This window comes from Eschrichtius robustus, chromosome 5 (assembly GCF_028021215.1).
Source record: "Eschrichtius robustus isolate mEscRob2 chromosome 5, mEscRob2.pri, whole genome shotgun sequence".
Taxonomy (NCBI): Eukaryota; Metazoa; Chordata; class Mammalia; order Artiodactyla; family Eschrichtiidae; genus Eschrichtius; species Eschrichtius robustus.
The window spans coordinates 34,247,413-34,272,143 of NC_090828.1; the positions used below are offsets into that span (position 1 = coordinate 34,247,413).

Sequence of the window (24,731 nt, forward strand, 5' to 3'; positions counted from 1 at the left end):
CACACACACACACACACACACGCAACTGGAGAGAATGTGAGAATTACCTGTATCAACACACACACACACACACACAAACTGGAGAGAATGTGAGAATTACCTGTATCAACACACACACACAAACAACTGGAGAGAATCTGAGAACTGCCTGTATCAACACACGCGCGCGCGCGCGCGCCTGGTGGCTAAACGGGTGAGTGTAACTCCGACGCCTTGGAACGCGGAGCTTGGCAACGTGGGGGCGGGCGGAGACCCGGCCCGGGGGCGGTGGCTTAGTCCTGGGCCGCGAAGCCCCCGCCTCCCGCAGGTCCCGGAGGCCGCGGCGTCGCGGGGAGCCAGGCTCGGGCCGACGGGGGTTGCGCCGAGGGAGCCCGGCGGGCACAGCGCCATGAGGGCGGACTCAGGGCTCCGGATGGAGGAGGACCACCCGGTGAGCGGTGAGGAGTGCGTTGGCCGCTGCCTTAACGCAGCCGCTACCTCTGGGGCGGAGCCGACACCCACATGCTGGGGACCAGAAGGGGAGAGCCCAGCTCGGGGAGCGCGCGCATCGACCCATTTGGCGTTCACAGGATAGGGCTGGGGGTGGGGGCTGGAAGTTCTTCCCAAGGCCGGACCCGAACTCCAGGAGCTGGGCGAGGAGCCAGGCTTGAAGTTTCCGGGGGCCTGAGTGCGCATGTTGCCATGACGACGCCTCACATCGCTGCCGCCCCTGCCCCTGCGGGTCCGGGGCCTGCCACAGAGGGTCTCTTTATCGACTCCTCCCGGAGGGCATTTAGCCGCCCGGGAAAGAGATAGCCGTTTACCAGCGGGGACTTTTAATCCTGGTCTTCTCTCACTTCCCTCGAACAAATCACCGCAACCACTTGGGAAACCATGGGAAAAATCGTGATTGCTACACCGCGCCCGCTGGAGTCTCTCCTCCCGGGCATGTCAGCCCCGACTCCGACGCCCCCTTTTCCGCAGGAGTAGACTGGAAAAGCTACACCAGGTCTCCTCGCTCCCCCTCGCTCCCACCCTGATAGAGGAGGCTGCGGGCCACAGCAGCCTTTGCGGCGCAGTTCGATGACGCATTGCGCCTGTGCGCGGGGCCCGCTGGGCGGGTGTGAACCCGGGCGGGGTGTGAGCGACCCGCGGCTGGGAGTCAGCGGCTGCCGGGCAGCCCGGCTTTAGACGGAATGGGGAAGAAGCAGGTGGTAAGCGAGCCTTAGTTACTTTCAGTTCAGTTGAGCCGTCCTACTTTTGAGGGGTGTCGAGGTTGTGTTTCTGGATGGATGATACGTCATTTTTGCGGGACTTTTGAAATGTGGAGTTATCGTGTGAACTGAGTCTTTGGTTAGAAAGCGGTCCATAGCATCTTTAGAACAATACCGCTTTGTAGATAGATAGAACAATAACTATCCTTCTTTGCCGGTTGAATTTTGACTACTGGATAGTGTTAAGACAGCTGGCCTTGTCCTAATCTTTTAGCATTTGTATTAACACACTTTTTGAATGAATGGATAGGTAAATGGGACAGTTGTGGAACAAACTACGAGTGTTTAAAATTTAACCTTTTTAAACCAATGTCCTTTGCAAGCAGCTTGAGATACTTGGAACATTAAACTGATTTCTAGGCATTTTTGTTAGTATTTTATTTTGAAAGATTCCAGAGTGCTATTTAACTGTAATTTCTCTGAACTGCAAACACTTTTCTTATTCATGTAAAATAGCATTTATACTTTTTTTTTCCTTTCTGCCCTAAAATGCGTTTTTCACACTGTATGTTTCAGAGTATGTTTTTTAAAAGTATGTTACTATGTGGCTTAAAACCTCCATTGGCTTCCCATTGAATTAAAACAAAATCTCTAATAATTAGTGATGTTGAGCATGTTTTCACGTGCCTCTTGGCCATCTGTATGTCTTCTTTGGAGAAATGTCTATTTAGGTCTTCCGCCCATTTTTTAATTGGGTTGTTTGTTTTTTGATACTGAGCTGCATGAGCTGTTTGTATATTTTGGAAATTAATCCCTTGTCAGTTGCTTCGTTTGCAAATATTTTCTCTCATTCTGAGGGTTGTCTTTTCATCTTGTTTATGGTTTCCTTTGCTGTGCAAAAGCTTTTACGTATAATTAGGACCCATTTGTTTTTGTTTTTATTTTCATTACTCTAGGAGGTGGGTCAAAAAAGATCTTGCTGTGATTTATGTCAAAGAGTGTTCTTTCTATCTTTTCCTCTAAGAGTTTTATAGTGTCCGGTCTTATGGTTAGGTCTTTAATGCCTTTTGAATGGTACAGATGAACCTATTTGCAAAGCAGAAATAGAGACACAGACGTAGAGAACAAACGAGTGGACACCAAGGAGGGAAGGGGCGCATGGGATGAATTGGGAGATTGGGATTGACATATATAACATCTATGTATAAAATAGATAACTAATGAGAACCTGCTGTATAGCACAGGGAACTCTACTCAGTGCTCTGTGGTGACCTAAAAGGGAAGGAAATCCAAAAAAGAGAGGATATATGTGTACATATGGCTGATTCACTGTGCTGTACAGCAGAAACTAACACAACATTGTAAAGCAACTATACCCCAGTTAAAAAAAAATCCAGGCTCCTTCCCTTTGTCTTCCTAATTAATCTGCCCATGCCTTGATAACTGTGCTTCATCCTTATTGGCCTTCTTTTATCTGGAACTCTCTAAGCCCAATCTCCCATAAAGGACTTTGTATTTGCTCCCCTTTGGCTCCTTTCTTATTCAGGTCTCAGCTCAAATATCTCCTAACTAAAGAGAGAATTTTCCTAACTAAAGTAGCACTCCTCATTCGTCCTCTTCCATATATATATATATATATATATATATATATATATATATATACTTAACGTTATCGTCTAATACTTAACCACTAGAATGTAAGTTCCATAAGAGCAAGGATCCCTCTGTTTTGTTCATTACTATATCCCTGATGCTTAGAACAGAGCCTGGTCTGTAGACATTAAGGAATATAGGAAGGAAGGAACTTTACATGAAATTCAGAAGTGTTAGGACAAATTAAAATTGCCCATCTGATTCTCATCAGTACCTCCTGGGTTTCACTTGATGAATAGGATTATCAAAAATTTGAAATACACGAGGTAAAGATGCTCTAAGGTTTTTACTTACAAGCAGTTTTCTTTTTCTTTTCCCCATAGCGTCCTCCACGAGCCCTTCCACCTGTGCCAAGGTAAAAATAATTTACAGTAATTTTATTATTGAGTTTTAAGAATGCAAAGTGAATAAAGTGAAAAAAATTGACTAGTACTGTTACACAATTATAATAATTCAGAAGAGACTTCCTGAAAGTTTAAAGATGAATAATTCTTGAATCATCAAGATAACAGTTATAATTAAATGCTCTGTTTCAGAGACTAAATGTCCACATGTTAGGATAATGGATCCATTCTGAATGTTTTAATGTCTTGTTTATCAGAATTCTGATCCTCTTTTGTTTGCTAGAATAGTTTCCTCAGAGTTTAAGCTGATTTTAATCAGTGACAAAATAAGAGTTCTTAATCTGTTTAATCCACTTTATTAATAGACAGTAGGGAATATGTATATGTAGGTTCAGAAAATATTGGGGTTATTTTGTTAGTCTTATTAAACAGCTTATTACTGATAATTAATAAGCTAGTTTGTAAACTAGCTGATTTTGTGTGAAAGCTAATTTTATTTTAAATTTGTAATGATTTAAGTCAATTTTCAGTCTAACAATATAATAGATTTCTAATTAACAGAGTTTCTCTTTTTGTCTCTATCCTGATTAAATTTGGTCGGTGTCATATAAAGTGCTAATCAAGGTGAGTTAGTTCACTGTTAATGTAAAACTTTCTAAATACAGTATTTGGTGTTTGAAAGTTAGTTTGATTCCTTCATTTTCTCTTAAACTTGAATCTGAATAGTATAATTTATAATGCTACAATTTTTTTATCATAGTAATCTCCTATGACTGCCGTTTTTAAAGGATGGTTGATATATAACACTAGTTATGTGGCTGATATTTGACCTTAGAAATTAAAAAACATTCATCCCTGAATGGAGTCACCTAGAATATAACTGTTGGCTAGATTATAGTTCCGTAATAGGGACTACATCTTCCTTTGTTTCATTTCATCAGGATAGGCTGGGTTATGTCACACTAACCCCAAAATCTCAGTTACTTAATATTATACGGGGTTTTTCTGGTTAATGCAAAGTCCATCGTAGCAACAATCCAGGACAGTTACCTTTCTCTACCTCTTCACTAATGATGTAGTGATCCCGGCTACTTCCATGCTGTGGTTCTGCCATCTTAACATGAGACCTTCTCAGTTGCCACAGCAAGGGAAGGGGAAGCTGGAGGGTTACTCACTGGCTTTTTCAATGTTTTGGCCCCCAAATGGCACAGATCACTTCATCTTGCAGCCTATTGGCCAAAACCAGTCATAGGCCACACCTAAGTGCAAGGGGGCTGGGAAATGTAGGGGATCAGATGAATATTTGGTGAGCCCACTTTCTGTCACAATTTATAACATTACTGACCAGCCGTGAGCTACCGGTACTATATTATGGGCTCCCTTTGATTTTGTCAGTCTCTTGCCTTCTTCCCCTAATGTATAGAAATTGGCTAGACCCAGGGGAAAAGAGGAAAAGGTCTTTCCTACTAAAAGTTCCCTTTTGACTTTTCCCTGCATTGAATTTTAGGCAGCCTTTTCTGTTGTTCTTTCTGTTTTATAGATGATATTCCACTTAGTCGTCCTAAGAAAAAGAAGCCCAGAACAAAAACCACGCTAGGTAAGAAGTGTTCTTTGTTGTGTGGGATCACAAGTTTTTCCAGGACCTCAGGCATGCTAAATATCACAGATCAGGGAGAGGCCAGGCCCCAGTCCCAAGTCACTGCTGTGTTAAGGATAGAATCCAGTTCACTTTGAAGCAGTGGGATTCTTGGTGGCAGTGAGGGACAAGGTAGTGGGCAGCCTGAAGAGTATCTAGAAACATTTGTGTAATAAAGGGTTATGCTGCCCCGGATCTTACTTCCACAGCATTCTTGGACTCTTTAAGGTCTTTCATCCCTAGATAACATAAGTTGTCTTAAGCTATGATTGGTTCCAGACCCTTGAACAGGATACTGGATTTAGAGACACAAGGTTCTTGGATCCCTCATTTCAGTCAGAGAGTCTCTACATTAGAACATGAGTCTGAAGGCAGGGCCATATCATCCAGGTATTAAAGCTCCAATAATGAGCAAGTTCTGTGAACTTTTTTTGTCTCATTCACTGATAATCCTGGACGTTCCGTCAGTAACTCAAACTCAGCATGTCCAGAATTTATCATCACTTTCAACAATAAATTAAGTTTTACTGCTTACTTACAAATTAATGTTAATGGACCCACCCCCACCCCCACTCTCCCAGTGACTGGGGCTGGAAGCCTCAGTCGCCTCTCACTGGTCGCTTCACTCTACTTGCTGCCTGTCACAAGCTTGCTTCTTCTGTAGTATCTTTTACGTCTCTTTCCCCTTGTCATTTCCGCTGTCACGACCGTAGTTAGCCTAGCTCCTTTCTTCTTCTCACCTGAGCTATTGGGGTAGCCTCCAACATTGTTCTGTACTTCTAGCTTTCTTCCACCCTAGTCGGTCCTGCCCACCACTGCTGGATGAACTTCCTAAAGCTCGTAGCTGATCATACCTTATACCTGGTTGGAAACTTGTATTAGCTTATCATTGCCTAACAAATGGTGGAATACATTGTAGCTGGAGGAAAAGAGAGAAATGGAAATGGATGCATAGAGAAAGACATACAGATATGCAACAAAAAGAAAAGAGAGGCAGAGAGGCTTAGATTCACAAAGATACTGAAATGCTAGGCCCTAAAAATATACTCACAGTTAAGTACAGACATGTACATGTGGATTTAGAAAGGTCACTGGTGAAGGATGCAATAAAGACTGAGTTGGGGTAGCAGAGGTAGGGCTCTATCCCAGCTACCAGCTTTTTTTCTTGTAAAAAAGAGAAAAAAATCAGTGCTCTAGACAAAAAAGGAGGTGTATTGCTAGGCTTTTATTAAAATTGTTGTTCAATTAGGGTACTTCAAATTTTTCACTCCTACAATTTGCAGTTCTTCTACATAAAATAGTGGGTGGTGGGGAAGAAGAGATATTGCTGTAGGATGGATTGCTAGCAGTAAAACTGCTAGACAGAAGGACCTGTGCATTATTAATATGATAAATTTCTGCTAAATTGCCTTCAAGGGAGTTGTTATTTTCTTGCCACCAACAGAGTTTGAGTGTCACATTTGCTAAATCCTTGAGAACATTGGAAAATATCAGCCTTTCAGTTCTTTTTGTCAACCTAGCTTATTTTAGTTTCCATTTCTCTGAATACTAATGAGGTTAAGCATCTTTTCATTTGTTTATTCACTCATTTGTATTTCTTCTTTTGTGAAGAAGCAATGTAGTGAATGTAATGAAGTAAAATTCAAATCTGCCAAAATGGGTTGAAATCTGTTCAAAGATTTGATGAGGGGAGAGATTGAAATGAATGATCAGATGAAGAGATTTTTAAGTTATCTGTTAACTCCAGTTATCCATGATGACTTTATCATGTGTTAATTTATTAATGAAGGACTAAACTATATAGAGGCTGATAATTCTCAAGGCATAAGACAAGAGCGTTCCCTATGGTGACAGTTACCATTACATTTTCACCTGTTTGAAAGTTCAGAAGCAGTTTTCCTCCGGCCTTTCTTTTGTTCCTCTTTCTAGCCCCCTTGTTTTTTGCTTCCTCATTCTTCCTTGTTCCCTCATTTATTTCTTTTCCCAACTTAAAGCCCAAAGTTACAGGTGAGGAGGGAGGAAATCAAGATTTGGGGCACAATTAGTTCTGTAAGAGAGGAGGTTATTATATAGGAAACATTCCAGTTCCCTCTTTCCCTATATTTTTAAGACTTAGTAATCTCTGCTCAAGTTATCCCAATTTTTTCCAACTCCGTTTCTCTGTAGCTAGTGCTTCTTTGGAAGGTCTTGTTCAGACTGCTGTTCACAGGCCACCTGAGGGCAGTGAGCCACCAACTAAAGACCCCATAGAACATCAAGAAGCTCCTGTTCAAAGGAGACAGAGGAAGACGAAGCTACCTCTTGGTATGTAAAGAAACTAAGGTTAGGTTGTGACAGCAGTTGTGATTTTGGGGGTATGATTAAAAACCGGTCTGTTCCTATTTTTCCCCACCCATATCCCAGTTTTTTCTTTTTTTCTTAAAATTTTTATCGCCAGAGTAACTCCAATGGGTTAAGTCAGGAATATTTTAGAGGATCTCTTTTGATCGTATCTGTACAGATTATGAGAAGGGGTACAAATTCAGGACCAACCAAAACAGAAAGTTCAGATCTTGGTATGTATATGAATTTGGTATATTATGAAATGGACATTGAGATTAGTGGGGAAAGGAAAAATTCTGTATTAACAGTAATATAATGGAGCAAAAGCCAACATTTTTTGAGTCTCACTATGTCCCAGCACTATTCACAAGGTAAACAGAATATTATATCATTATTTTGCTATCAAACTGGCAATGCTTTTCAAAGATTATAAAATCCCAAACTGTTGGATATAAAAGTATTGGTGAGAAATTGGTATACTCGTACACCACTGATAGAAAGTATAAATTGATATAGCCTATCTGAACTTATAGGAATAGAAGTAACTACAATGGCTACAGTAATTAAAGGATGCTAACTGTAACATAAGAGTAGAAACTGGTAATAACCAAATATTTAACAATGTGATACTGCCTAGATAAATCATGTTTTACCCATTTAATAGAAACCAAGTGCTCATTAAAAGGATTGTTAAAGTAAAATAGTGACATGGAAAACCATCAGTAATATATTGTTAAGTCAAAAACAAAGATTATAAAATAGTATGTATCAAAGGATCCCATTTTTGTAAAATATGTTGTATTAATTTCGTAGGGCTACCAGAACAGATTACCACAAACTGAATGACTTAAAACAACAGAAATCCAGTCTCTGACAGTTCTAGAGGATAGAGGTCCAAAATCAAGGTGTCCACAGGGCCATGCTCCCTCCAAAGGCTCTAGGAAAGAATCCACCCTAGCCTCTTCTAGATTCTGGTGGTTATTTATAATTCTTGGTATTCTTTGGCTTGTGACAGCAAAACTCCATTCTGTGCCTCTGTCTTCAGATTTTACCTTGTGTTTCTGTGTCCAAATTTTGCTCTTCTTATAAGGACAACAGTCATTGGATTTAGGGCCCATCCTAATCCAGCATGACCTCATCTTAACTTGATTACATCTGCAAAGACCCTGTTTCTAAAATCTCATTCACAGGTATTGGGAGTTAGGACTTGCACATGTCTTTTTTGGGGGACACAATACAATCCAGACCATATGTATTTACATACACATATGTAAAAAGAATGGAAGGCTATAGCAAAGTGTCAACTGTGGTAGGTTTTTTAGAAGGAGGAATTAGGGATGATTTTTAAAAATTTTCATTCTTCATTTATGTTTTATTAATTTTCATATATTTTATGTGTATAACTTTTATAATAATTAGAAAAAAGACCATAGATTTTGTTACAGTAAAACAAAGGAAGGAACAAAGATTGGGAGATTAGCTCTCTCCTATTAACATCAGCCCCAAGGAATAGTTTATTACAAAATAGTTTCCCTGACTAATTCCTTGCCTCTCAGAAGATAGTAGATCCTTATTAGATGAAAGAATTATAGGAGTAGAAGGCAGGAACTAGAAAAGTTAGAAGGGGGCCCAGTTTTGAGATGCAAGTTGAAATGGGATACCACAGTGCCTGGGGGCACTAAGAGGAGAAGGAGTGGGCAGAAGAGGGCAGAGAAGGAAAGAGAGACAGAAATGACCCTCAGACAGCTTTACCTACTCTACAGTTTATTTCATTACTGGCAGTAAATATAGTTGAATTAAAACTACTCTCTTAGACACTCACTCACTCTCCCTGCCTTGTGAGGACACACAAAAAGACATCTGTTTGCAAGAAAGCTCTCACCAGAATACAACCATGCTGGCACCTTGATCTCAGACTTCCAGCCTTCAGAACTATAGCCTCATCCACCAGAGGGCAGACAGCAGAAGCAAGAAGAACTACAATCCTGCAGCCTGTGGAACAAAAACCACATTCACAGAAAGATAGACAAGATGAAAAGGCAGAGGACTATGTACCAGATGAAGGAACAAGATAAAACCCCAGAAAAACAATTAAATGAAGTGGAGATAGGCAACCTTCCAGAAAAAGAATTCAGAATAATGATAGTGAAGATGATCCAGGACCTCGGAAAAAGAATGGAGGCAAAGATCGAGAAGATGCAAGAAATGTTTAACAAACACCTAGAAGAATTCAAGAACAGACAAATAGAGATGAACAATACAATAACTGAAATGAAAACTACACTAGAAGGAATCAATAGCAGAATAATTGAGGCAGAATAATGGATAAGTGACCTGGAAGACAGAATGGTGGAATTCACTGCTACAAACAGAATAAAGAAAAAAGAATGAAAAGAAATGAAGACAGCCTAAGAGACCTCTGGGACAACATTAAATGCAACAACATTTGCATTATAGGGGTCCCAGAAGGAGAAGAGAGAGAGAAAGGACCAGAGAAAATATTTGAAGAGATGATAGTCGAAAACTTCCCTAGCATGGGAAAGGAAATAGCCACCCAAGTCCAGGAAGCACACAGAGTCCCATACAGGATAAACCCAAGGAGAAACACGCTGAGACACATAGTAATAAAACTGGCAAAAATTAAAGACAAAGAAAAATTATTGAAAGCAGCAAGGGAAAAATGACAAATAACATACAAGGGAACTCCCATCAGGTTAACAGCTGATTTCTCAGCAGAAACTCTACAGGCCAGAAGGGAGTGGCATGATATACTGAAAGTGATGAAAGGGAAGAACCTACAACCAAGATTACTCTACCCAGCAAGGATCTCATTCAGATTTGATGGAGAAATCAAAAGCTTTACAGACAAGCAAAAGCTGAGACAATTCAGCACCACCAAACTAGCTCTACAACAAATGCTAAAGGAACTTCTCTAAGTGGGAAACACAAGAGAAGAAAAGGACCTACAAAACAAACCCAAAATGGTAATAGGAACATACATATCGATAATTACCTTAAAAGTGAATGGATTAAATGCTCCAAACAAAAGACACAGGCTTGCTGAATGGATACAAAAACAAGACCCATATATATGCTGTCTACAAGAGACCCACTTCAGACCTAGGGACACATACAGACTGAAAGTGAGGGGATGGAAAAAGATATTCCATGCAAATGAAAATCAAAAGAAAGCTGGAGTAGCAATACTTATATCAGATAAAATAGACTTTAAAATAAAGAATTTTACAAGAGACAAGCAAGGACACTACATAATGATCAGGGGATCAATCCAAGAAGAAGATATAACAATTATATACATGCACACAACATAGGAGCACCTCAATACATAAGGCAACTGCTAACAGCTATAAAACAGGAAATTGACAGTAACACAATAATAGTGGGGGACTTTAACACCTCACTTACACCAATGGACAGATCATCCAAAATGGAAATAAATAAGGAAACAGAAGCTTTAAATGACACAGTAGACCAGATAGATTTAATTGATATTTATAGGACATTCCATCCAAAAACAGCAGATTACACTTTCTTCTCAAGTGCGCATGGAACATTCTCCAGGATAGATCACATCTTGGGTCACAAATCAAGCCTCAGTAAATTTAAGAAAATTGAAATCATATCAAGCATCTTTTCTGACCACAACGCTATGAGATTAGAAATGAATTACAGGGGAAAAAAACATAAAAAACACAAACACATGGAGGCTAAACAATACGTTACTAAATAACCAAGAGATCACTGAAGATATCAAAGAAGAAATCAAAAAATACCTAGAGACAAATGACAATGAAAACACGACGATTCGAAACCTATGGGATGCAGCAAAAGCAGTTCTAAGAGGGAAGTTTATAGCTATACAAGCCTACCTCAAGAAACAAGAAAAATCTCAAACAATCTAACCTTACACCTAAAGGAACTAGAGAAAGAAGAACAAACAAAATCCAAAGTTAGCAGAAGGAAAGAAATCATAAAGATCAGAGCAGAAATAAATGAAATAGAAACAAAGAAAACAATAGCAAAGATCAATAAAACTAAAAGCTGGTTCTTTGTGAAGATAAACAAAATTGATAAACCACTAGCTAGACTCATCAAGAAAAAAGGGAGAGGACTCAAATCAATAAAATGAGAAATGAAAAAGGAGAAGTTACAACAGACACCGCAGAAATACAAAGCATCCTAAGAGACTACTACAAGCAACTCTATGTCAATCAAATGGACAACCTGGAAGAAATGGACAAATTCTTAGAAAGGTATAACCTTCCAAGACTGAACCAGGAGGAAATAGAAAATATGAATAGACCAATCAAAAGTAATGAAATTGAAACTGTGATTAAAAATCTCCTAACAAACAAAAGTCCAGGACCAGATGGCTTCACAGGTGAATTCTATCAGACATTTTGAGAAGAGCTAACACCCATCCTTCTCAAACTCTTCCAAAAATTTGCAGAGGAGGGAACACTCCCAATCTCATTCTATGAGGCCACCATCACCCTGATACCAAAACCAGACAAAGATACTAGAAAAAAAGAAAATTACAGACCAGTATCACTGAAGAATATAGATGCAAAAATCCTCAACAAAATACTAGCAAACAGAATCCAACAACACATTAAAAGGACCACACACCATGATCAAGTGGGATTTATCCCAGCGATGCAAGGATTCTTCAATATATGCAAATCAATCAATGTGATACACCATGTTAACAAACTGAAGAATAAAAACCATATGATCATCTCAACAGATGCAGAAAAAGCTTTTGACAAAATGCAACACCAATTTATGATAAAATCTCTCCAGAAAGTGGGCATAGAGGGAACCTACCTGAACGTAATAGAGGCCATATACGACAAACCCACAGCAAACATCATTCTCAATGGTGAAAAACTGAAAGCATTTCCTCTAAGATCAAGAACAAGACAAGGATGTCCACTGTCGCCACTATGATTCAACATAGTTTTGGAAGTCCTAGCCACGGCAATCAGAGAAGAAAAAGAAATAAAAGGAATACAAATTGGAAAAGAAGTAAAATTGTCACTGTTTGCAGATGACATGATACTATACATAGAGAATCCTAAAGATGCCACCAGAAAACTGGTAGAGCTAATCAATGAATTTGGTAAAGTTGCAGGATACAAAATTAATGCACAGAAATCTCTTGCATTCCTATACACTAATGATGAAAAATCTGAAAGAGAAATTATGGAAACACTCCCATATACCATTGCAACAAAAAGAGTAAAATACCTAGGAATAAACCTACCTAGGGAGACAAAATACCTGTATGCAGAAAACTATAGACACTGATGTAAGAAACTAAAGATGATACAAACAGATGGAGAGATATACCATGTTCTTGGATTGGAAGAATCAACATTGTGAAAATGACTATACTACCCAAAGCAATCTACAGATTCAATGCAATCCCTATCAAACTACCAATGGCATGTTTTACAGAACTAGAACAAAAAATCTTAAAATTTGTATGGAGACATAAAAGACCCCGAATAGCCAAAGCAGTCTTGAGGGGAAAAAAACGGAGCTAGAGGAATCAGACTCCCTGACTTCAGACTATACTATAAAGCTACAGTAATCAAGACAATATGGTACTGGCACAAAAACAGAAACATAGATCAATGGAACAAGATAGAAAGCCCAGAGATAAACCCACGCACCTATGGTCAACTAATCTATGACAAAGGAGGCAAGGATATACAATGGAGAAAAGACAGCCTCTTCAATAAGTGGTGCTGGGAAAACTGGACAGCTGCATGTAAAAGAATGAAATTAGAACACTCCCTAACACCATACACAAAAATAAATTCAAAATGGATTAGAGACCTAAATGTAAAACCAGATACTATAAAACTCTTAGAGGAAAACATAGGAAGAACACTGTTTGACATAAATCACAGCAAGATCTTTTTTGATCCACCTCCTAGAGTAATGGAAATAAAAACAAAAATAAACAAATGGGACCTAATGAAACTTAAAAGCTTTTGCACCACAAAGGAAACCATAAACAAGATGAGAAGACAGCCCTCAGAATGGGAGAAAATATTTGCAAACGAATCAGTGGAGAAAGGATTAATCTCCAAAATATATAAACAGCTCATGCAGCTCAATATTGAGAAAACAAACAACCCAATCCAAAAATGGGCAGAAGACCTAAATAGACATTTCTCCAAAGAAGACATACAGATGGCCAAGAAGCACATGAAAAGCTTCTCAACATCACTAATTATTAGAGAAATGTAAATCAAAAGTACAATGAGGTATCACCTCACACCAGTTAGAATGGGCATCACCAGGAAATTTACAAACAACAAATGCTGGAGAGGGTGTGGAGAAAAGGGAACCCTCTTGCACTGTTGGTGGGAATGTAAATATTGGTACAGTCACTATAGAGAACAGTATGGAGTTTCCTTAAAAAACTAAAAATAGAATTACCATATGATCCAGCAATCCCACTACTGGGCATATACCCAGGGAAAACCATAATTCAAAAAGACACATGCACCCCAATGTTCATTGCAGCACTATTTACAATAGTCAGGTCATGGAAGCTACCTAAATGCCCATTGACAGACGAATGGATAAAGAAGAAGTGGTACATATATACAATGGAATATTACTCAGCCATAAAAAGGAACGAAATACGGTCATTTGTTGAGACCTGGATGGATCTAGAGACTGTCATACAGAGTGAAGTAAGTCAGAAAGAGAAAAATATCGCATATTAACACATATATGTGGAACCTAGAAAAATGGTACAGATGAACCAGTTTGCAGGGCAGAAATTGAGACACAGATGTAGAGAACAAACATATGCACACCAAGTGGGGAAAGTGGCGGGGGGGTGGTGGTGGTGGTGTGATGAATTGGGCGATTGGGATTGACATGTATACACTGATATGTATAAAATGGATGACTAATAAGAACCTGCTGTATAAAAAAAAATAAATTTCAAAAATTCAAAGAAAACATATTACTCTCTTAGTAATTCAGTTAGGGTACAATTTGAAAATCAAGATGGATACCAATATACCTATATAGTTTTATAATTCATGAAAATTCATGAAAAAATATAATTTTTATAATTCATGAAAAATTATATTTTAATATAATTTTATATAATTATAGTTTTATAATTTATGAAAAAAATGTATTAATAGAAATGACTGTTTTTAGAAAATTCAGGCCCAACTAAGTTTAGGCCAAAGAGTACTTGTGACTGCCATTCTAGAATGTACCTACCCCTACAGGTCCAGCTTTCTAAATTTCTGGGTTTTAAATTTTGTTTGATTTTTGTTTTGTTCAGAACATCTGTGGTAGGCTCTATTGCTTATATTATATTTCCAGCCCAGGCTGTAAGTGTTTTTTAAAATAGAATTTTCGGGACGTTGAGGGCATTCCATTTCCTGTATTTCCAGATAGGAAGAGTTGCTAGTGGGTTAGAGGGTTCCATTGACTCACTTGAACTTAATACCTTGTGTGCAGAAAAGAGTTAACACAGCAGGTCTGGACAGGCCTACTTTCTAGAGGGCCTCTTGACTGGCATCTGGGATCTTGGCTGGTAAACAGTTTTCTACATTGATATAAAGCTTTCTCTATCAGGGTGGCTCACTATGCATTTGTGCACACAATGTGATTTATGCTAAATATCTGCTTTTCTTCTGGCAGTCTAGAATTTTGGTATGTGCTCGGCAGAGGGTGCCTATGTGATCACTCCCAATAAAAACCCTGGGCGCTGAGTGTCTGATGAGCTTGCCTGGAAGAGAAAGCGACATATGTGTTGACACAGCTTGTTGCTGGAAGAATTAGCATATCCTGTGTGACTTCATTGACAGGGGACTCTTGGAAACTTGTACCTGTTTTCTTTTGGACTTTGCTCCATGAGCTTTTTCCTTTTTGCTGATTCTGCTTAATGTCTTTTCCCTGTAATAAAGTGTAACCGTGAGTGTAAATAACTTGTGAGTCCTTTGAGTGAATCACAGAACCTGGAAGTAATCTTGGAGATCTCTGACACACCCTGGGTGTTGGATTACTTAATTTTTTTTTCTATATTGTTTGGTATCACAATTTCAAACTTTCTCTTGAGTGTTTAGAGGTGTAAAATTTTAAAAATTAAAAATTTGTAAGATGGTGAAAAAAATTGGGGGCCAATTAAAATTCTTAAAGTTCTTTTGTCTTGCAGAAGTCTTGTACATTACTTTTCTTTTTACGTCCTGGTAATTTGAAAACTTAATCTACTTTATTTTCAGAATTGGAGACTGCCTTTACCCAGAAGAAGACTTCTAGTCCATCTTTATTACCAAATGAAAATGGTATCAATGTGGAGCCAGCTGAGGAGCCAGCCATTCAAAAACCTCAAAGGAAGACAAAGTAAGAATTTATTTGTCCTTCTAAATATTTTGCAGAGATACCTTTATGCTTAATTTCAAGCTCCCAAATGGCAGCTTCTAAGTCTTATTAAATACTTGTAGTTGCATATCTCTAGGATAAGTAATAGTACAAAAATACCAGTTAAACCAATCTAAGGATAAATTTGAAAAGAGTAAACCCACTGAGAAAAGTAAAATATTGTATTTAAATAAAAAATTTTAGGAGATGTCTCTGAAGAAGAGGAACACAAATAGAAGATTTTGTATAAGTAATAAAAATATTACATATTAAAGATATTAAAAATTAAAGGTAATATTAATAAAGTAGGCTATATTATTTTCTCATGTTAACAGAATTCAAATTATGATTTTTTTAGCAATACATAAAAATGTTTATTTTAACATAGGAAATTAAGTGTCAGGTAAAATATAATGGTATTCTTTAAAGAAGTACACTGGAAGTTATATAACTTGTTTGTACTTGGAAGTGACTCTGCAAATAGTGATCAATATCTATATAGAATCATGTAATTTTAAATCTGTGAAGAAGCTTACGAATCTAGTTCAGTCACTTCATTTTCCAGATGAGAAAACTGAGGCCCACAGAAATAAAAGTGACTTGCTGTGCATAACAGTTAATAACTGATCCATTTGAGTAAAAACCAAATTTTGTGACTCCAAGTCCAAGGCTCTTTCCATGAGACTCACAGGTACCTCCTTATTTGGGTCTGTAAAAAGTTAATAATCATCCATTTTTCTTACCTTCTCCCTGATTACAGGAAAACCCAGCCAGCGGAATTACATTATGCCAATGAGCTAGGAGTTGAAGATGAAGACATAATTACTGATGAGCAAAGTAGTCCAGAACAACAGTCTGTATTGACTGCACCCACTGGTATTAGCCAGCCTGTAGGGAAAGTGTTTGTGGAAAAAAGCCGTAAGTAGGTCCTTGTTTTGGAATGTGAGCTCTTTAAGAATTATGCAAGGATATCCTTTGACCTGGGAATTATACTTCTGGAAATCTGAATTAAGAAAATAAGCAAAAATATGGATAAAAATTTGTACATAAAGCTAATCATCACGTTGTTATTCATGAGAGTGAAAAACTGGAAAAAACCTAAATGTAAAGCAGGAGGGGAATGATTTCAGACAGTTATGGCATATCTATACAATGAAATCTTCTGTACCACTAAAAATAATGTTTAGGGAGAATTTTTCACTTCATGGGAAGATTCTAATGAAAAATAAACATATATACACACATGTAGTTTGATTTCAACTATAGAAAATTGCATAGGACAAAAAAGACTAGAAGGAAATATGCCAAAATATTAATGCTGGTTGTTTCTGGGTTATGGAATTATGGGTAATTTAAAAAATCTCCCTCTACTCCCACCCATTTCTTTATTCTTTGTTGTACTTTACCAGTTTTCTGCAATTGGTAGTGGTATTGCTGGTGGAGCAGGTAATGAAATGCTACAATTAAAAATAAATAAGAAAAAATACATGATGGTATTACCATATTAAATAATAAATACAACATTATAGCTACATACTCTTTTGGAAAATAGTTCTGCATTGGTTATAAGACTACGTTTGCAGAGTTTAAGAAAAATCTGCTGAAAGCATGATCATGACCGTATGCTTTTCCCTTGGATATGCTTTGAATATTCTGCCTAAAGAACTCATCTAAAACATAAAGATTAGTCCTAAAATTTGCAACTTAGATTTTACATAAATTGTTTTAGAATTCTGATTCCATAAAAACCCACCTAAGGGATCTTGGTGTCGTTGGCCAGTGAGAAACCTGCAATCCAGAGAGGCTGACTCCCGCAGGGTCTCACAGTTGGTTAGTGCAGAATTGGGACTCGAACCAAGGTTTCATGACTTCTAGTTAAGGGCTTTTACTAGTTTACCATGTGGCCATAATTTACTTCAGTCTATTTTCAAGCAATATCACTCAATCCTCATTTTTATTCTTGCTTCCCTTAGCACAGAAACCTCCCTAGTAAAGTAACTGACCATAAAAGTTACCACTGGTCTGCTCAGAAGTTGCTTTTTCTTTGGGAAAATTAGGTGTCGTACTTCTGTCTTTCCTCCTCCAAAGTACTTGACAGCCAGGTTTGGCAAGGATAATGGAACCTTTCCTGTTTCCTGAGGTTCATTTGTGGATCAGCAGATAAATGAGAAGGAGAAGCCTCCTCGTCAGCAGTAAAAGCATAAAGCTGTGCTCACAGTGTTGCAGTGCTGACACTTGAACTGGTACCTTCCATGGGCATCTTCTTAAAACAAGTGTATGAAACAACCAGTTTCTTTTCTGTCATCACAGAATGCCATGCTACACTAACTGTCATCTTTTCCTAAGAAATTTAAGGTGTTTTCAAATATTGACTTACTTTTATAGTGTTGGGATTTAAACTTTAATACTCGTAAAGTCTCTAAATTAGAGGTTTTTAGACTATGTTATGTTAAGGGTTTCCAGACTTTGTTCTGAGTTGCAAGTTCATTATTGTATTTCATTAAATATAATTGATTTCTAAGACTGTTACTTTAACATCTATTTTGGGTCGAGAAGAAAGTGCATGGACATTGTTTACTTTTCTTAAAGATAAAAAAATAGTATGTTTTATAAACTGAAAGAAAAGAGCCTTCTGAAATAGGGACCAAATCAGGGAGAATTTTTAGATAGGAAAACAGCAAAATTTCAGTCTCAGTGTGAGGGTTCTTAAGTGTAGAATAATAAGAAAGACCACCAGGGTTCCCTCTTGTTTGTTGTTTATAGTTGTGTATTGTGTTCTTAGGGCGATTCCAGGCTGCTGATTGCTCAGAGTTGATAAAGACCACAGAAAAGATAGACGTGTCGATGGACATGAAGCCTTCCTGGACCACCAGAGATGTTGCACTGTCAGTGAACCGGGCTTTCAGGTGGCTGATTTTGTTGGACTTCTCTTAAAACAAATGTTCCATAATTTTTTTAAAAAAGTGTTGATTGTTCAATACTCTTAACAAAATTGACAGCTTAAAATGGTGGTGGGTATAGTTTCTAAACATTCAGTTAGAATTAAATGATCTGCCTATGAGTGTAGTAAAAAGAAAAACTTGTTTTTACTTTTTGTGAAATGTTGAATTTTATTCTTGTATGTGAAGAGACTTGAAGAATGTTTTAGCTTTTTACTTTTGTCATTCATGTATAATAATGAAACCCTTTTCCATTCAGGATGATTGGTCTCTTTTCTCATGGCTTCTTGGCTGGCTGTGCTGTGTGGAATATTGTTGTGATATATGTTTTAGCAGGAGACGAGCTTTCTAACCTCTCAAACCTTCTGCAACAATACAAGACGTTAGCATATCCATTCCAGAGTCTTCTCTACTTGCTTTTGGCTCTAAGTACAGTTTCAGCTTTTGACAGGTAAGACTCTCGTGACTGCAGATCTCTCTAACGTTTCTTCAGGAGGAAGTGTTGAGCAAAATGTGTCCCTGACTGACTATGACATTTTCAAAATAGAATTATAACATATTAATATTATTTTGACTTTTTTAAAAAGCCATTCTGTTTCTGGTTTTTTGGGGGGGTGGGGGATGGGACTACTGTGAGCAAAAATATCCCCCAAAGTCTTAACCCATTCCAGCATCAACTCTAAGTCCAAAATTTCATACAAATATAATCAGCTCAGAAAGTCCCAAACATCTTCCAGATGACCTGAATCAGGTATAGACAAGACTCTGGGTATTGTATTACTTTCCTAGGGCTGCTGTAACAAAGTACTACGAACTGGGTGGCTTGAAACAGGAATTTATTTTCTCACAGTTCTGGAATCCAGAAGTCTAAAATCAAGGTGTGGGCAAGGTTGGTTCCGTTTTGGAGTGCTCCAAGGAGAGTCTCTTCCTGCCTGTTTCCTAGCTTCCAGAGGTTTCTGGCAGTCCTTGGTGTTCCTTGGCTTGTAGATGCATCACTCCAACCTCTCCTTCTGTTGTCACATGACAGTCTAGTCTTTTCTGTGTGTGTCTTCTCTTCTTATAAGGACACTAGTCATATCGGATTAGGGCCCATTGTAATGGCCTCATCTTAAGTTGATCGCATCTGCAAAGACTCTATTTCCAAATAAGGTCACGTTCACAGGTACCAGGGTTTAGAAGTTCAATATATCTTTTTGGGAACACAATTCAACCCATTAAGAAAAACAACTTATAACCCAATAATATGGGTAACAGAAAGAGGTATAATAGAATCTAATGAAATTTGCCAATCAAGTTTAATTTGTTTCTTCTTAACTCTAAAGGAATGACGACTAAAATAGTCTTCTAGTTAAATGTTTTATGTTGCCTTTGTAAATAAGATATTCTTTCATGTGTGTTAAGTATAAACTGTAGCTACTTAAAGCTTAGTAATAGACAACACATGTGGTAGCATTAAAATAGAGAAGGAAGAAACTGTTGTCCAGAGAGTACAGTTTTGTAAGAAGTTGACAACTGCACTGTGACAAGAGGCTCTTGTATTTTCTAGGATTGACTTTGCTAAAACATCAGTAGCAATCCGAAATTTTCTTGCCCTGGATCCAACAGCTTTAGCATCTTTCTGTGAGTAAATCGTTTAATTTGATAACTGTGTAACTTTGAACCAGAAAGAGTATACTTTTATTTTAAAAGGGACTTTATATTTTTGCTACTTATAAACATTACATATAGATATTTATTCAGCAGAATTTGTAATTAAAAAACCATGGTAGGCATAATTTTGATAGAATTATTTTTTAATAGAGGTTATCTAAATAACTTTTAAAAGTTTGTTATTCTATATTGCTTAATATTTAACTTTTGTGTTTTCTCCTTGACATTAAACAGATTGAGCTGATAGGGCATTTTAGTAACAAATACTATTTTATATCTTTTTGATAATTTGGAATAACTTTTGTTCTGAGAATATTAATAAAACTAATTTTAGGACCTTGAGTTAGTCATTTAATTTCTTAAAAGATCTTCTAGGTTCTTGTCAGCCTAATGATGAAATAGTGAGCATCAAAAGACCATTCTCTACCTGTATTCTTGAAAAATAATGTAAGACTATCCAGCCTATTGAAATTGACCAAGTGAAATTTTTTTTGTATCATCATTCCCCAAAGTACAGATTATTTTTTGACCTTAAAGTAATCTATAAATTAAAAATAATTAAAAATTATTTATTTTTAATTAATTTTATTAATTAAAAATAATTGTTAAAAATACATTATTAGTAATTCATTTGTCTTTTTCTCAGTGTGCTTTACTGCTCTTATATTATCTCTGAGTCAACAAATGACAAGTGACAGAATCCACCTTTACACACCTTCTTCTGTTAATGGTAGCCTCTGGTAAGAATTCACAGTAGCATTAGTAATTGTTGATCGTAATAACAGCAACGATGGGGGTAATGGTGCTGTTCTTATCCTTTCACTATTTTACTTGTTTTCATTTGTAAATAATATTGAGGGCCCCGTTTTTGTTTCCAAAATTATGGCAAAAAAACCCCCTATTCCATTGGTTAATGGGTAACTATTGTTGTATACTCCTGCATTTCTAATGAAATGTTTTGTAAAAAAATCTGTTTTAAATCTCTGAAGTTATGGTTTTAAAATAAATCATTACATGGTGAACTGGGGGAGCCCCACATCCTCACCCCCAGTCAGGGAGCCTGATACTGCAGAGTAGTGATGGGAGTGGGTACCTGGGATAGAGTCAGGAAACCAAGCAGGCCAGAAAGAGAGCGGACTAGGGAGAGTCTGCTTCCGCTGATCAGTGGCCAACCATGAGAGTGACAGGACGGCTGAGATCCCACCTCACAAAACTTAGAGGGGCAGTCTTGTTTGAAGAGAGTGGCTAGGGGCTTGAGGTTAAGAGAGAAAGGAATGATTGAAGAGTAGCACTAACAGTTGTTGGAAGGGAAACTTAGAAAAATTCTTTGCCAACAGTAAATTTCCATTTACATCTGAGTACAAAGCAAATCTGTTTAGAATTCAATAACATTTGAACCTTTGTTCTCATGATCTATATGGTGTTATTTTATAGGGAAGTTATAGTTTATGCTTGTTATTCCTCTGGGTGAGGACTGCTCATTTTTTTTAAAGTTTATAAAATAGACATATCTGGGTATATGGACCAAAATGAAGACATTTCTAATGAGTATTTCTGTACCTTTAGGGCAGAAGGAGTTGAGGAACAGGTTCTCCAGCCATGGATTGTGGTGAATCTGGTGGTGGCCCTTCTGGTTGGATTATCTTGGCTTTTTTTGTCTTATAGGCCAGGCATGGATCTTAGTGAAGGTATGTATTAAAGAAAAAATAGTATATCATAAAATCTTCTATAATGACTTTATAAATCTTCTTTTAATGGATACAGCTTACAACATTTCAGTAACAAAGATATATTTAAAGTAAAATAACACAAGAAGAGTAATAATAAAGTGGTGAAACAGAATGCCACGAGAAGCAGGGAGGAGTGTGTAGGAGAGCTGTAGTCTTGAAGTATCGAATACTTGATGAGGGGCTTCTGCGGTCCTTTCTCATATTTTGGAGGTATTTCTTCTCTTGGAACACTTCAGGTATTTTATAGGAAGTTTTGCTCTTCATTTCTCTTAGTCTTTTTCTGATCAAAGTATCTCTTAATGTGAAATAAATCATGCTTCATCTATTAGCCTCTGTTAGACACATATTCAAGTGAATTTATTCTTACCTCCTCCTCTACCTGCCACAAAATCTTAACCCCTCATTGTCTAATGAAGTGTGTAGTAATCCTACCTTTAGTGTGCCCAGGGTGAAGTGAGATTTGCTAATCTCTAGTCCTCAGACCCCTCTTTGGAACACCTGAAGAAGAGTCACATTAGCAAACTGTTAGTCTTTTCAGCACTGCTTTGGGAACTGCTTAGTATTTGTATTGTAAGTTGTATTTCCTGGCAGATGTTCCACAGTTTCACCCTTGAATCTCTTTGATATTTTCTGGACTTTGGTTATTATTTTATTCTTGATTTGTTAAATAAACATCCTGAACATTTAACTGCAGTTTGACCAACTGATTATAGCCTGTGTCTCAGAAGTCTGGGAACTGAGAATCTTTTCAACATTTCCATTTGTAAAAACCAAGATAAAAAATGTAATCTTCTTGTGTATTTTCATTCATAAATGTACCGTTGCTTATGTTGTTCACTAATTATTCCTTTCGATAAATTTAAGGTATTTAAAAAAATCTTCTTAAGCTTTAAGTATTTTGCTGTTTTTCTTTCACTCAGTATAGTTTTTAGTCATTCAAAGATTTTTTCATCTAATGCTTACATCAGGGGACTTTATTTTATTAATTCCTAAGGTTTTCTTTTTTTGTATTTCCTGGTATTTTAATAAATTATGTGTCTATGCTAAGTAATAGTTTAAATGTAGAAATGTCAACTAATAACATTCTGCACTGTGGTTGGGATTAAAGCTGCATGCAGCTGGCTTGTGTAGTATTCAGTCTAAATCACAAAGTGTGTGTTACTAATTAAATATTTCCAGAATCTTGCTTTTAGGGTCATGTGAGTCAAATAACATTTCCATGTGGATAAAAAAAGGAAATATAAAATGAGGTTGATAATACTCGCTTAAAGGGTTGTTATGGTGATTAAATGGGGTAACATATTTAAGATATGCTGGCACACACCTCATCTTAGTTCCAGGTCCTCCACTGCATCTGTGTCCTACATTTTAGGTTATCATGATCACTATAGAATTAGACCTCTTAGATGTCTAATGATCCTGGATTCTCTAAGTGACTTAAATTTCCGGGTAAGAGTTGTTATATTGTCTCTATTATATATGTTTTATTTTTCAAGGGTTTATAATACATTCAAAACTTGTATATCTCAAAATGCAAAACGTGTACATTTGTCATTAGTTCACCTTTTAAATCAGATTTCACTATCAAGAATTCTTACTTGTACTTGGGGGCTTTCTATTAACATATAATATGTCAATATTTGAAGACTGTTTATAACTAAGCTATAAAACTGTTTTTGAGATACTGGGAAATCATTTTGAGTGTGATTTGTTCATTTTCTCTACCAGAGTTGATGTTCTCCTCTGATGTGGAAGAATATCCTGATAAAGATAAAGGAATCAAAGCCTCTTCATAGTGCCGACTCACCTTCAGAGTAATTACCTAGTATTTAGAATTTTTCCCATTCTTGTTTTTAAATGTATTTTTATAAGATATTTGCAGATGTATTTGGAATTGATTTTTCAATTATATAATACTGAAGAATTTCTCAGGATTATGAAAAATGTTAAAATGGTATCTGTGATTTATTCCCAAACATTAATTTCTATAGCATTATTGTCTCTATGACAAAGGAGATGCTGAGGTAGAAACCAGCAGGTGAAAGTGTTTACTTCCTGTTTTCTCAAATTAGTTGCATTTATAATCATTATCTTTAAAAGTACTGTATACAGTGCTTTTAAAAAAGCCATTACTTTAGTGTTACAAAATCTATATCAGGTTTAAACATAAATTTAGGGAATAGGGAAGAAGGGGGGAAAAAGGACCTTCATTATTTATTTTTCATGTCTCCTTACTGAATAAATTGAAATATGAAATTTGTTTTTTTTGAAACTGGTTCCGTGGTTGTGTATCATGTAATAAGTATAAGAATGTAATGTAATTTAGCTTGAAAGATGCTATATTTCATGGCTAATAAAAAGGAAATGTAACTTTTATTTGAAAAGTTTTATAATCGTAGAAGTTTAATTTTCTTGAAGGCCTGTACCAGTAGTTCCCGTATCTGGTTGCACATCAGAATCATTTAGGGAGCTTTAAAAAAACATATTGCAGAAGAGAAGCCAAGTGGGCCAAGAGCTCAGGAGAATAAAGGAGAGGGCTGCGAGCCTATGATCACTCACTTGACCTCTGCAGACTCTTTCCCCTGCTTCTTTTTTACATGACAAGAAGTATGAGTAGAGATTCACCATACCTAATCTCAAGCTCTTTGTCAGAGAGATCTTTGGCTCTTATGGAAATCCCACTCTTCAGGTGGGTCCTGCACTCAAAGAGGTCTCTTCAGAGCTGTATCCAGTGATGCCTCAACTGGTATGAGACCTAGAGCTCAAGACATTAAGGCTCACTGTGGGAAAAGGTGTCTCAGAGGCTCTTGAGCACCTCAGTAAAACTGGGCCTGCCC

At 37.2% G+C, this 24,731-nt stretch overlaps 1 protein-coding gene across 2 annotated transcripts; it reads left to right on the forward strand.

Moving 5' to 3' along the window:
• Positions 1–224: 224 nt before the first annotated feature.
• TMEM237 (transmembrane protein 237) lies at positions 225–24,278 on the forward strand. 2 transcript variants are annotated; one of them, XM_068544656.1, is made up of 13 exons: positions 225–430; positions 3,170–3,201; positions 3,804–3,814; positions 4,731–4,787; positions 6,993–7,130; positions 15,437–15,557; positions 16,336–16,493; positions 18,358–18,481; positions 18,774–18,965; positions 20,061–20,134; positions 20,811–20,904; positions 21,731–21,852; positions 23,623–24,278. In XM_068544656.1, exons 1-13 carry the CDS (start codon positions 389–391, stop codon positions 23,688–23,690), a joined length of 1,233 nt encoding a protein of 410 aa, XP_068400757.1. In that variant the 5' UTR covers positions 225–388; the 3' UTR covers positions 23,691–24,278. The 2 variants fall into 2 exon arrangements, with proteins under 2 accessions (XP_068400757.1, XP_068400758.1); XM_068544657.1 differs by lacking the exon at positions 225–430 and adding an exon at positions 1,076–1,193.
• Positions 24,279–24,731: the final 453 nt, after the last annotated feature.

Coding starts and splice junctions, on each gene's coding strand:
- TMEM237 (XM_068544656.1), top strand. CDS start 389: ATGAGGGCGGACTCAGGGCTCCGGATGGAGGAGGACCACCCG. Junction 15,558..16,335: donor AAACCTCAAAGGAAGACAAA/GTAAGAATTTAT, acceptor CCCTGATTACAG/GAAAACCCAGCCAGCGGAAT. Junction 20,905..21,730: donor TCTGTTAATGGTAGCCTCTG/GTAAGAATTCAC, acceptor CTGTACCTTTAG/GGCAGAAGGAGTTGAGGAAC.